The 13,613-nt window shown below is 39.4% G+C and overlaps 2 protein-coding genes across 2 annotated transcripts; both read right to left on the bottom strand.

Annotated features, from left to right (window-relative positions):
- Nucleotides 1–365: 365 nt before the first annotated feature.
- On the bottom strand, nt 366–745 carry W02D9.9 (uncharacterized protein; the record flags this gene model as incomplete). Its single annotated transcript, NM_060780.4, has 4 exons — nt 366–413; nt 461–528; nt 573–639; nt 689–745. The coding sequence occupies 4 exons, from the start codon at nt 743–745 to the stop codon at nt 366–368; spliced, it is 240 nt and encodes a 79-aa protein (NP_493181.2).
- Nucleotides 746–5,533: 4,788 nt separating this feature from the next.
- On the bottom strand, nt 5,534–6,372 carry dpsm-1 (MATH domain-containing protein). The gene is made up of 2 exons (NM_060779.6): nt 5,946–6,372; nt 5,534–5,895 (listed from the first exon to the last, which is right to left on the bottom strand). The coding sequence occupies exons 1-2, from the start codon at nt 6,353–6,355 to the stop codon at nt 5,757–5,759; spliced, it is 549 nt and encodes a 182-aa protein (NP_493180.1). The 5' UTR covers nt 6,356–6,372; the 3' UTR covers nt 5,534–5,756.
- Nucleotides 6,373–13,613: the final 7,241 nt, after the last annotated feature.

The following is a 13,613-nucleotide window of genomic DNA, read 5'->3' as shown; positions in this document are numbered from 1 at the left end:
GTAATTTGAATTAATTTCTGCTTGACAGTATTATAATAAACTCTACAGAAACTTTGTTGTAATTATTCAGGCTTTAAACAACGTGTACTCCAGTGCTTAATTTAATCTAAACGGAATCTAAACGGACGATACCAAAATAAATTTTCGCAAATGACTGAGACCCCCAAAATAAGGCGGTGTCCCCTGGGGCATACTGTAGAAGACTTTATTTAGAAGACTTTACTCAAAGGAATGTTTATAAATTTATCGATGTTTTTCGAATGTTCCGACAGTGAAATAAAAATGAATGAATTTAGGTATTTCTCGGGAATTTACAGACGTGGAAGCTTGTATCACCATGAGCGGAGAGGCTCTCCAAAGGATTTTTACTGATCGCTTCGAATGTCTTCTCGAAGCGTGTACTCCAACAATGACTGAAATTTCTAGAAATTTAATTCCAACTAAACAATTTTCCATTTACCCATATTGCGAAGAAAAGGATGAGAGTATGCCGTCTGGCGGCCTTCCTCGATTCCCGCATACGAGCATCTGAAAGTAAAACGATTCTCCCAGAACTTGATGAAACAACTTACTGCGAACTCTCTCCTCCACGTTGTCGACGTTCAAGTAGACCGATGCACAGACGGAGCAGGCACAAAGCTGCATTTCATTTTCTCTATTCGAAAAAATATATATTTCAGAAACTTACGAAAACGGCCAAATGATAGAAGAGTGATAGGAGGAGGATTTTTCCGACAAAAGTCATGTTGAGAAGATTATTGGAGGTTGAATGAGCTCTAATAGTCGATAGGTAGATGAGGGGCGTTACTTAACATTGTCTTGAAGAAGAGTTGCTAGGGATAACTGACTCCCAGAAGAATAACTATGACTCTTGATACTCGGAAAGTAGTTACGAGTTACCTGGCTAAGGACCTGAATCACGAATGAAAGCGCGGTGCAGAGAAGATCAGAAGATCAGGGGATGAAGCTTGCATTGTGACAGTGCAATTCTGCTCTATTGCGACATAAGTCAAAGCTAAAGAAGCACTTGCCTGACTTCAAGGATACCTTATTACATAAAACCAAAATTAATTTATAATGAATGTGCCAAAAAAATTTGAAAATAACCGATCAATTTAATAATCTTGAACCCCTAAATATTTTGATGATAAATTCATGAAAATTGTTCAGTGGTTTTTTGACATGGTAATTCGAAATATCCTATTTGTTTTCTGCAAAAAATTCTGAGTTTTTTAATATTTGGAAAATTTAAAGTTTGAAGTAGATGTTATTTTAATTATTGAGCTCGGACAACAAAGATGAGTATTTTTGAACTGTAAGTAAGACTGCAATATATTTAAACCAACAGAAAATCAAATGTGAAATACAATATTATGATATTGTTCAGCATAAGTCAGAAAGCCTATTACATACCTCAAAAACTTCAAACAATATTATTGCAACAAATAGTCAGAGCCGTGGGAATCGCTAAAAATATGTAGTTCAAAAGATAGATGAAAGATAACTCAAAAAAAAAACCTCTAAAAATAAAAAAAATAGTATACTGTATTAATAGAACACAAACAAAAAATACGGTATCTGCCGGAATAGTCCTCTAACAAACATATTCTCTCAATCTGGCAAACTCCTCATCACTGACAAAATAGTTCAACACACGTTCCATCCTTTCCACTTTTTTCTTCATCTGCTCCAGCTGCTCCAAGCGCTCCTGGAGCACATTTTCCTCGTCAACCTTTTTCATGAATACCTGCAACAACACTTCCCAATGGAAGATCAAAAATCCCACCTCACCTCAAAGAAAGCACCGAAAAATGCAATAATTGAGAAGATCACCGGGATCATAATTATTATAGCTTGAAGTATAGAAGAGATGCTAATAGTAAGAGTTACCCTGGAAACCACGCGGATGCCTTTTTGGCGCTTAATTAAAATGATGATGGAAGCAGTGGCAGACGGATAAGGAAAATGTGCAGTTTAAGAGGAAAATAGAAAAATTGAGGAGTTAAAGGGGGTTATTAGGATTTCGGTAAACAAGCTTTCTTAGTAGTTTGGCACCACGAACGTCTTGTGCGTAACATGTCTTGAAGTTGCTCCAGCTTCTACTGAGCTCAAAAAAGAATCGGTTATTAAACATCGCAAATTAATTGTATATATTTAAAAAAAAAAAGCATACCTATTTTAAAACTATTTCATTGGTTTTTAGCAAAAAGTTTTGCACAACAATTGTAAAAATGAGCAACAATTTTTTTAAAAAGTAAAAGTGAGTTCAGAACAGGGGTCGGCGGCAAACGATTTTGCCGGCAAATCGGCAAAGCGCCGGAATGGAAATTTTCCGGAAAATCGGCAAACCGGCAAACCGGCAAATTGTTGCTTTGCACATTTTTTTTTGAAAATTTCAAAATTTAAATTTCAATCGGCAAAATTGTACGCAGTTTTCTTACATTAACTTTGAAAATTAAGCAAATTCTATGAAATAACCTAAAGAAAAGATAAAAAATTTTCAAAACGGCACAGTAAAATGAAAATTTCCGGCAAATTGGCAAACCGGTAATTTGTCGATATGCCGAATTTGTCGACAAGAGAATTTGGAGAACGGCAATTGCCGCCCACCCCTCAGAGCATGCGACTAAACTTATACAATAGTTGAGTTTTCATTTTGGTAATATATTTGCCGATTCGTCTCGACGATCCTTGAAATATCTTCTCCGCGTGGAGCATAGGCTCGCCATTCTTGGAGGACGATCACTAGCTGTAAATTTTTATTTTTATTTAAATTTTTTAAAACCGGCAAACAAAAATCTTACCGAGTTATATGCAGCAAAAATTAGAAATATTTGGGAAAATGACTTTCTTAGAAATGTTCGAATATCCATTTGTAAGAATAGTGGTAGTGAAATACAAAAGATATAATCACAGCTTTTTATCAAAAACTTCTAGAGGATAAAGTAGTAATAATAGAGTTGTAAACACTACATAGTCAGGTGAGCCGAAAAGTTTGGCGTGGGAAATTGAGTCGCTGTAGAAACAAGTTACTAGGTTTGGATATTCTAGAAGAGCACATACATTTTGGTAGCTCAATTGTGGAGTACCAAAATTTGAGACTAGTTTTTTAGACCAAAAATGGCCCAAAATTGCCCAAAACTACTAAATTACGTAGTCAAACGTTTTGAAATTATCCCAGAAAACCACTTATCAAGGTTTGAAAAAGTCATATTTTCATATTTTCAGCTAAAATCTGAAGTTTTGCAAACTTGTCGGAAGTTAAAAAAAGTTTTGTTTCGAATTTTCTCTTGGTCTTCCCTGTCAGATTGCAGCAGACTTCCCCCCAGCAGTTATCAGTCATTTTATGATTCTTATCAATGTGTCAGTCTACCATTCGGAATTCCACTCAAGGATCCTGTCGCGGAAAACAAATTGATCTCTGCAAATGCGGTTCGTGGTGAAACGAGCGGTGAAACAATTAAATAGAGTAGGGGAAATGGGAATTCCCTGACAGTTCCGACCGACAAAAGATTGCTGGTGATAAAAATTGTTTTATAGACAGTCGCGAGTTCGTGTGTACCCAAGTTCGAGGGAATCCGTTTTTTTGACTATTTTGTAGTTTTTGACGACAAGTTCGGCCGGTTTCAATTTCAAGTATTTTTATTCTGAAAATCACATTCAGAAGGTCTTGAAGCTCTTACCGTACCTGGAAAAATGACCAAGTTTTTTTTTCAAAAACACTACAAAATATAATTTATATATTTTTAACCAAAGCCAAAACTTCGGCAAATCCCGGTTGCCAAAAAGTTGCCAAGAAATCTGCAACCGACAACTGCCGGTTGCCAAAGGATTTCAGCTACCTATATTACTATGACCGGGCACAAAAGCTGATCTACAGTTTCGCGCCTGGAAATTTTTTAAAGTTTGAAAAGTTTGATTTTTAATATTCTAGAGAGTATAACAAGTACTTCTGATTTTTTTTTCTTTTGAAACTATTAATCGGAACTCCTAGTGGCCCACCCCGCACAAAGGTAGCTCATTGTCACCAACAGGCTCTCAGATGGATCTTCCCGGTTTAGCGGTGAACCCCCGAACCTTACAACCTCGTTGACAAATATAACACTTAAGAGGCCCATAGCACAAGACCTAAAACACGAAATTCCGCTCTATTGACGCAATAGCGCGATACATAAAAAACTTCTGTGGTCATAAAAATAGAATGAAGGTTTTATGTTGTTGCAATGTTATAGTTTGAAAAATGTATAGGCGTTTTATTGCATTCGCTTGCTGAAAATTGTTTGAACGTTCAATTTATTGCAGGAGGCAGCGTCCTTTGAGTGCCAGAGCATTTTTAGCTTCGGCAATATTGTTTCAAAGACAATTTTCGGCACGTTTGGAGTAGAATCATGTTGCGATGCAACATGACTTTCAATTTTTTAAAGACGATGAAACGAACCTCTGGCTAGAACTTTTAAGCCCTGTTTGGTCCTGGGGTTAGTTCAGATTCGGGCCAAGGTATACGTTGCATGGCTTGGTTCAAAAAGCGAGATTTGAAAATTGGCAACACTCTTTTCTCACGTTTCTGGTAGTTTATAGTTTCTAGATATTTTCCTTTTCAACCTTTTATTCTACTTGGTAGTTAAGCCCGCCTAATAAGGGCTGAACAAGGATGGACTAGCTTGATTGTCACAATCAGGCTTTGGGTTTCAGGCTTAGATGCCTCAGGCTTGGGTCTATAATGGAAACCTTAGGCCTAACTCTTTAGGCTTTAGTTTTCAGGCTTTGTCTTTAACTTGAAATACCAAAAAACTTACCAAAATAGGGTTCAAACCTATATATTTCTTGGCAAGGTACTTCGATCCTTGATGTGATACTTCAATGAGCACGTGAATGCTCTGTGAGTTCTCTTTCAAAGAACCCTTCACTTTTTGCAAGCGCAACTTGTTCTTTGCAACCATCAGTGCCGACCGTCGCTGCTGCTGCTGATGCTGCTGGACAGAAAGTTCACAGAACTGCGATAAGAAACAACTGTTGGGGTTCTCTTGTCGCTTTACGGAGGTGAGAAGAGATGGAAAATGTATCACACCATCACTTTTTGATTCTATTTTTGATTTGAAGATGGGAGAAAAAAAAACATTGGGAGTTTCCCAGGAAATTTTTACAATTTGAAGTAAAATCTAGGATTTCTTTTTAGTATTTCGAGAAAAAAAATCATTTTTTTTTCTAAGGCGTTTTTAAGTGAAATTTTAGGCGAAAATTGCAGAGAATTTTGGTTTTTCAAAAACATTTTCAATCAATTTTCAGTTTCAGGTCAAATTTGATTCAAAACCTTGATTTTTTAACACTTTTCAGGTGAATATTGGTTCAAAAAAATGCATTTTCAATCATTTACTGTCATTTTTAAACAAAACTTTGTCCGTTTTTAGAGGAATTTTACAAGAACTTTTGATTTTCAACTCCTTTCTCTCAAATTAAGTTTTTTCTAAAAATTCCCTTTTCTCCAATTTTGTGTCTTTTTCAATGTTTTTTTATTATTTTCAACAACATTATTCAAACAAATTAAAGGGTTTATTATGAACAACGGTGGAGTTTTTTTCAATTAAAAAAAAAATGGTTGGTACCCGAGAAAAAGGCTCCCGAGGTATCGGCTTAAAAATCGAATCGATGTGGAATGGAATGACAAGGGTATTTTTTCAACAAGGAAATGTGAGAAATGTTAGGGGACGGGGCGAAAATGTACAGAAAATATAGGAAAATTTTTGTTTTCCGAGCCACTAGTGCCTGCGGGTATGGCAGTGGCTGATGTGGAGGAATTCTTGCTGAGCGAGACGAATTTCCAAGTCTTCGTAGACGTTGAAGAAGAGGATTCCGACGCCGTCAAGGTTGCGGGACACTTGCGAATGGGCGATTTCACTGAAAATTTCACAGAGTTAGATGAAGCCCTTTTCATTTCAAAATCTTACCTTCCATTCTCCATAGTGCAGACAACAAATTTCCATACTCCATGGCCACATCCGTTCTGGATCGGAGTGAAGACTTGAGAGATGTCGCCGGAGGAAGGCGAGAAGTGGAGGACACCCTGCTCTCCAGTGGGCACCTCGATCTTCACGAAGAATGCCTGCTTGGCGTTCGATGTGGAGCAGTTGATTTCGATCTGAGCAGCGTCGGCGAGGCAAGTCTCCTGAAGAGCCGTAAGCTGGCTTGAGAGGTTCGAAGAGTTCCGGCGCAAGGATCCACGGAGCCCCGAGATAGAGTTATGGGCGACAGCATCGTTTTCGACCTTCGGGTTGTACTCGCTTTGGCAGGATGAGGATGGAGCGGCGAAGCATCCGGTGCCGTATTCGGTGGTGGTTTGTTTGGAGACAATGAACATTTTTTGAGGAATTTTCTGAAAAATGAATGAATAAATAAATTGCTTTGTTAGAGGTAGTCGAGAGAAGTGAGAGAATTAGAGATGCAGTCAAGAAGACCAAAAGAGTCAAAAAAGGAGCAGATCCAGAAGAGTAAAAAATGTAAAAAAGTAAAGTCACCATCCAGTGCGCCAGTATTCGAATAGAATGAAATGTCTTCTCACCCTCAACAAACCAGGCGCCGCCCCCTCCCACCGGCACGCCCCGCCCCTCGGGTTTTTGTCACCCTCCCTATCTCTCCGCTCCTCTCGTGCTTCCCCCAGCTGTATGGCTGAGGAAGTGTGAGACGCAGACTGTTACAGACACACACAAAATAAAAACACACGTGTGTGTGTGTATAAAGGAGCGTCGTCGTTGAAATGTTTTGTTGACGTGGGGTTTAAGTGTGTGTGCGAGGAAAAAGTAGTCTAGGGTCTCAAAGACCGCAGTTCAGGCGCCATAGCTCAGGATTAGTTGCAATGTTCTGGAAGCGCTCCGGGTGAGGATGAAAATGTTTTTCGATTGATGGAAATATCAGAAATGGAACGAAATTGTGGTGTTTGATGTATTGCTAGTAGTTTCAGATGGATGTTGAGCTTATTTTTTATCTATGGTGTCTTAGGGGTCGGGGTCGGGGTCGGAGTCCGACAGGCGGACCATCAAGGTCCACTGGTAAGCTGCACCTACTAGCTGATTTTGAAAGAGCTAAAGGGTCTTGTTTGGACAGTCTAGACAGTCTGGAAGAAAATGTACATAGGCTTCAGCTTCCCATCCCTGAGTGCTATTTTCTTGTGGGGTCCCCGACGTTCAATATGAAAAGTGAGTCATACTTATAATTTCATCAAGATTTGACTCAGGAATGGATGAGCTTTGTTCTCAACGCAGAAATTCAATAATAAAGCTTGCCGAGGAAGAAATTCTCTGAGCAGATCACCGGTTCTTAGCACAGCAGTTCTTGAAATGAACTGAGTTCCTGGAAACTTCATCGCTAATATGTAATAATACAACAATTTCGCGGAAGTATATTTTAACTAGAAAAAGGAACTCTGAACAAAAACATAGAACAGAACCAAAGGCGCCTCCAGTTTTCTCTTCCTGGAAGTTTATGTCCTTAGTTTTTATATGGTGGAAGTCGGAAAATGTTAGTCATCATCAAATATTTTCAGAATTCAGTTCAGAAACGGGTGAGTTCTTACTCAAGAATTAAGAGCGAGCATTGTTAGGCAACCTTCAACCCAACAGGGAAATGTGCTGCAAATCGAAAAATTTGTGGGTTTTTTTTGGGCCCATATGCCTAGGCTCTAGTAAGCCTCTATATTTCTTCCAATCTTGCTTTGTATCAAGAGTGAATCTCAAAATGTTGGCATTGATCCGAACTTTTCTAGAGAGCAATCAAACACTAGAGTTAGTTCTCAAAATGAACTGAGTTCCTAGAAGCTTTATCGCTAATAACAATACAATACAATTTCGCGGAAGTATATTTTAACTAGAAAACGGAACTCTAGGCAAATACATAGAACATAACAGTTTAGGGAAAAGCCCCTCTCAGTCTGCGCGCGCATGAAAAACATGTGCTCCTTGGGGGATGGGGAGGGGGGGCTTAAACGGAGTGATGACGTTTAACATGCGTCAAGAAATTGAACGTATTAGTTGGAGGTGGCAAAACTACAAATGTAAGAATTTGAAAAAAAAAACAAATCACTGAAAAGTTCAAGATTGTGGAACATAATAGTACAGACGGAACGAAACAAGTTGTTAGGCGATCACTTTGGTAAGGTGTTTACATCAACAAAACCCAAGGGCGGCTACAAAGAAGATGGGCGAAGAAATTTGGGAGGACGAGAACAGAGAAGATAGTATTGTTTGGTGTTTTATTGTTTTTTAATTGATGCTTTGATGCTTATCACCAGTTGTAGTGTTTTCTAAAAGATTTCTCTAGAAAGAAACAAATTAATGGATGAAAGTAGTTCATTTTTAAATTGAACTCTTGAGAAATGGTTAGTCTCTGAGAAAACGTTTACTACTTCGTTTGAATTGAACTCTTGGAAATTCGCTTCTACGGAAAAATTAGATAAATGTTCTCTGGAATATCTCTCTCAATTCCTATAAAAAGCACGCGCTCAGACAAAAAGGGATTCTAAGAGTTCGTCTTCTGCTGAAAATACATAGGGCATTCCGCATTCCACTGAAGTACATCAATTCTGCTTTGGGAAGTCATAAAGTGTGGGGAGTGCGGAAGTTCAAAGGAACTTTAGGGCGTTAGCAAGTAAATAGATAAGAATTGTGGTGGAACTCTGAAAGATGCTCTTTTTCTTGACATGGGGAGTTTACACACTAAATTTTTGACAAAAATGTTGATTTTTATAGGATTTTTATCATAAAACCTGTATGACGGCAATTTCGGAGCAATTGTACCTCAAAAGTTGAGAGCAAAGGAGCAAAAATCTTACAAAAAACGACTGCTCAATTGCTGAGTTTTTGAAAATTTCGTCTCATAGCAGTCAATTATTTTGCCCGTATCATTTTGTATATTCGATACCAAAAATAGTTTTTTTTTTTCGTAGAGAAATTACGGCGAAGTGCTGAGATAGCTAAAGGAGCTCATTTTTTTCCGGCAAATCGGCAATCCGGCAATTTGCCGGAGATTAAAATTTCCGGCACATCGGCAATCTGGCAAATTGTCAATTAACCGAATTTGCCAGAAAAATAGCAATTGCGGACAAGTTTCGGCAATTATGGTTTTGTTTTAGGGCTTCCGTCTTATAAAAAAATCCTTCTAAACATTTCCAACGAATTGATATCCGGCAAACGGCAAATCGGTATTTTGCCGGAATTCAAAATTACCAGCAAATCGGTATTTTTCCGGAATGGAAAATTAGCGGCAAACGGCAAATCGGCAACTTGCCGATTTGCCGAATTTTTTGACAAAAAAAGTTTCCGAACTGCAATTGCCCTCACCCCTGGCTCATACCAGTATCTTTTCACGGGCTTCAGTAAAATAAGCTTGGGTCTAGCTCAGAGGTAAGCTTTTTATCCGGTCTTCAAGACGACTAGGCTTGGTTTAGAGTAATTCTACACCGACTCCGCGAGCAAGACCTGTCCTCAGCCCAACTTTTCCAAAAGGTCATAAGAAAATCAGTCATTTTTTCTTAGTCATTCTTCCTATGTTTAAGGTTATTTTATTGACTAACTAGCTGTTGGGGGAAGTATTTGTCATCTCTCTCTCTCTCTCTTTCTCTTTCTCTCTCTTTCGTTCCTAAATGTGGTGCAATTCACATGAAGACGACGCACACACCAACACAGACATATACACAAAGCAGCTATTGCCACGGCACAGCAGACATGTTTACTTCCTCATCTATGTCTCTTTTTCTCTAACTTTGGCTGTTTTCCCGCATTTTGTTTTCTGTTTTTCCTCCCATTCTCTTTCAGCTAGCTTCCTTCCGCGCCCAAATTTGTTCCGGGGTCCCGGGGATTCCATTAGTCTAGGAAGAGGCCTAGGGGGAACTTGTTAGAATTTTTCAAAAATCATAAGAAGCACCGGCCCGGCAGGGCGTGAAAAAGCAAGTGACCAGCATGGTGTTGACCATAGAACATGATCACACGCCGAGCACATGCTATAGTTTCGAAATTTCTTCGATGACTATCGCATATTTACTTTGTAGAGAGGAGAGGAACAAGAAACCACTAGGGTTTCCAACTGGTTTTTGTTAAGAAAACAGAGAGAGGGATAAGGTTAAGCTTTGTCATCTAGGGAGCAGTTGAGCGATTCCTTAGAGTTCCTCAGAATTTTCCGAAATTTCTGAGAGGGGCAATCTATCTAGAAGGACTCCTCAGTTATCCTTTGAATTTCGTAAAGTTCGTCAGATTTTCTCAGAATTCCCTTCAAGCTCTCTATAAATTTGCAAAATCCTAGGAATTTCATGGGGCTCCTCAAAATTTTTCAGAAATCGTCAAAACTTTTCAAAACTTTCCAGACAGGACAAGTCTAGACATTTTGGAATTTCTTGGAATTCTTTGGAATTTTACAGAATTTTTCAAAATTTATCCAAGTTAACAAAATGTCTAGAAGGATTTTTCAAAATCAAACAGAATTCCTCTAAATTGTTCAAAATTTCTCAGAATTTTTCAGACTTTTCAAAGTTTTTCTGACGCTTAGGAAAATCTTCCTCAGAATCCGACAGTGTCATAACTAAACCGAGGATAAGTAGGATCTCGAGGAAATGACTCATGCCGCGCCGCCGTATTTTGCAGAACGGGGCGCGGTAAATAAGCGCGACAAAACATGATCAAATGAGAACAGGGAAGTAGTATGATGCAAAAAATGGGCACAGAAAACAACAGGAAAACGATTCCGGGCAAAAGAAAAACAGAGATCCGAGGATTTGGGGATTCTGAAGCTTAAATTGATAATTTGAAAAGAAGAACACAAAAGAGAAAAGAACAATACCACAGATCATTGTAGAGACGCAGACACAAGAAAGAAACTGAACTGTGCTGCTTGCTTTTTATAAATAATCGTCATTAAAGAGAAAGTGTAGACCTCGTGAGGAAAAACCAAAAGACTATATAAAATTAGAAACTGAGAAAAGGGGGAAGTGGCTGAAAATAGATTTTAATAAATTATAGCGGTTGGTGACTTTTTGACTTTTAAAAAAAGTGAATGAAGATAGAACTATAAGTACAGACGAAAATAGAAGAATAACAAATTGCGAAGAATTTCGAAATGTTCCTCCTGTTGACACTATAGCGTTCCTTGTCCCCCGTCTCTTTTCCCATAGCCAGACGGCGAGAGTTAGTGAGTGGTACAGTGGGGTACTTGCCCTTGTGCCCCTGGCACCAGCGAGGCACCCCCAACTGGAGCTAGGCACTAACGAGATGAACGTATGGGATAAGGGGGGACATGAAATTAGGAGGAATTTGGAATTCCGGAGGAAGACTAGAATAGGGATTCTGGGACAATTTTATCTACGAATTCCAAGAAATGAGATCTCGTTTTGAATGGTGAAGCATGGTGCATCGATTTGCCAAGAACCAAGCTTTTCTGTTAATAGAGTTTAGGATATGGTGCATCGACTTTCAGCCAGGAAACGAACTCAGAAGTTTACTAGCGACATGGTGCACTGGTCCATAGCTCCAAATGGTGCATCCATAAAAGTTCGCTGCAAGATTTTTGATCTGAAGCATGTCTCTGCGCACTCTAAGTTCTCCCGTACCCGGCACGGAGGCCAAAATATTTACGAGTAGCGCGCTCCCTCTTCTGACTAGATATGCATTATTTTGACTCGCGGAGAGAAGAATGAGCACTGAGCAGAAAGGGTTGACGTACTTTGGAGCAGGTGCAGGTTTAATTTAGGGAGCCTGTGAACGTAGGGTTTTCGAACCTTCAAACTCGAAAAGCTGTAGCTGCTTTGCGGGACACTTCCGGCGCCGACAAGAATTTTGTGCAAAATAGGGGTGTTTGAGCAGCTTGCAGCCTAGTTATTTTCGTAACAACATACATAACTGGTTTTCAGTTCAAACCACCATTTGGCACAGTTTTCTGAGAAATTTCTGATGAATGGCCACGTGGGTGTAGACAAGACAACTGTCAAGATAGTTGGGGTTAATTTAGGCGCATCATATTGTCACATGTAAGGAAAACTGAGGGGAGAGAGACAGAGAGAGTCTAGTGAGAAGTACAATTGTTCAGGCGAAAACATGTACTTTGGATCAAAACAAGGGATGAGCAGTTGTGGGCGACCAGAACACGTCTCGAACTCGTATCAAAACAGGGAGAGGGCAGAAAGACGTGACTTTTGTAAGTCCTTGTAGGGGGAATTTGGCAGAATAGTTGAAGAACTTGGGCTCGTTTTTATTATTTATGAGAGTTATGTCCCCCATTTTGTGCCCTAAAAGTTCCTTATTCGACAAGACTTCCTTAAAAGTCTCAGGGCAGTGACACTACATCCGAATCTGAAAAGTCTGGTGAAGACAGCTATCACGTGGTGTCTCAGAACGTGGTAACTGTCTCATCACAGTTTGATCTACAAAACATGCGGGAATTTTTCGCCCAAAAAGTGTGACGTCAGCACGTTCTTAACTATGCTAAATCAGTGGATATGCCTGGGTCTCACCTCCCGCATTTTTCGAAGATCAAAGCGAAATGAGACTTTCTGACTCCACGTGAGCTACTCGAATAGAATATTTTGGCCACGTAAGAAAGTAGCTTTTGAACTCAAACAATCAAAAATTTTTCCCGATGCTTCAATTTCTGTCTACAATACTGTTTTTGCAACCCTGTACCCTATTCCAGTTCCGTTTCCGCCCCGTAGAAACTATTTTTAGAAATGAATAAATTCCGCGATAAGAGACCTCCATAAACATTTGAGCGATGGTCACTAATCAGCAACTTGCTTTGAACTTCCCCGATTTCATGCTATTTTTGGGGGAAATTTCTTGATAAGGGAAAGCGTGGGGGAGATAGTGACGGCATTGGAATGACAATTTAAAAGAAAAGCAGATTTTGAAAGGGAAATCCATTTTCAGGGATAATTTAGCTGAAAATTCCAGATTTTTATTTTTTTGAGAAATCCCCAATGGCTAACTGTGGAACTGTGGACTGAAAGCTGTGTGGATCCATAAGCCCGGACGGTTGGTCCTCGCAATTTCTTCACCACAGTACGTACCCAAATATCGGTCTCAAGTTGATCTCACAGATCTCTGTTACAACGATCACCAAAAAATTGACTTGAACTTTGAGGCAACTGTTTAAGAAACGGCACTCGTGCCCGGCCGGTGGTTCACGTGATTACTCTCTCCAGACACTTTGCCGGATACAAAGTTCACTGTTTACAATAGCAATATACAATGTTGACGAATGAACAATGAGGTTGGTAGGTGTATTAAACACTCGGTAAAGAGGCACAAGAGTCAAATGCACGCTGATCGGTGACGTATTGGGAAAGTGAACATTTGCTGGTGATGGCTGAATTAGGAAGAGGAGTAAGTGATTAAGAGATGATAGGGGAATACATGGCATTTCCTTACATGAGACAAAATTTGTCGATGCACCATGACCTAATAACCGTGAACCTAAATTTGTCCAAATTCCAGAAAATTCCTAGCATCCCACATTCCAAACGGTTTGACGTCACTAGCCACAAGCTCTTGTAAGGGGGTCATGGTGCATCGACATGGTGCATCAACTCCAACATTTCTGTACAATATTGAGTTTCAGCTCGGATGCTTTTTGGTCAAACC

Source organism: Caenorhabditis elegans, chromosome I (assembly GCF_000002985.6).
Source record: "Caenorhabditis elegans chromosome I".
In the NCBI taxonomy this organism is placed as follows: Eukaryota; Metazoa; Nematoda; class Chromadorea; order Rhabditida; family Rhabditidae; genus Caenorhabditis; species Caenorhabditis elegans.
The sequence above is the reverse complement of the archived record's forward strand: the minus strand, read 5'-3'. Positions and strand labels throughout refer to the sequence as shown.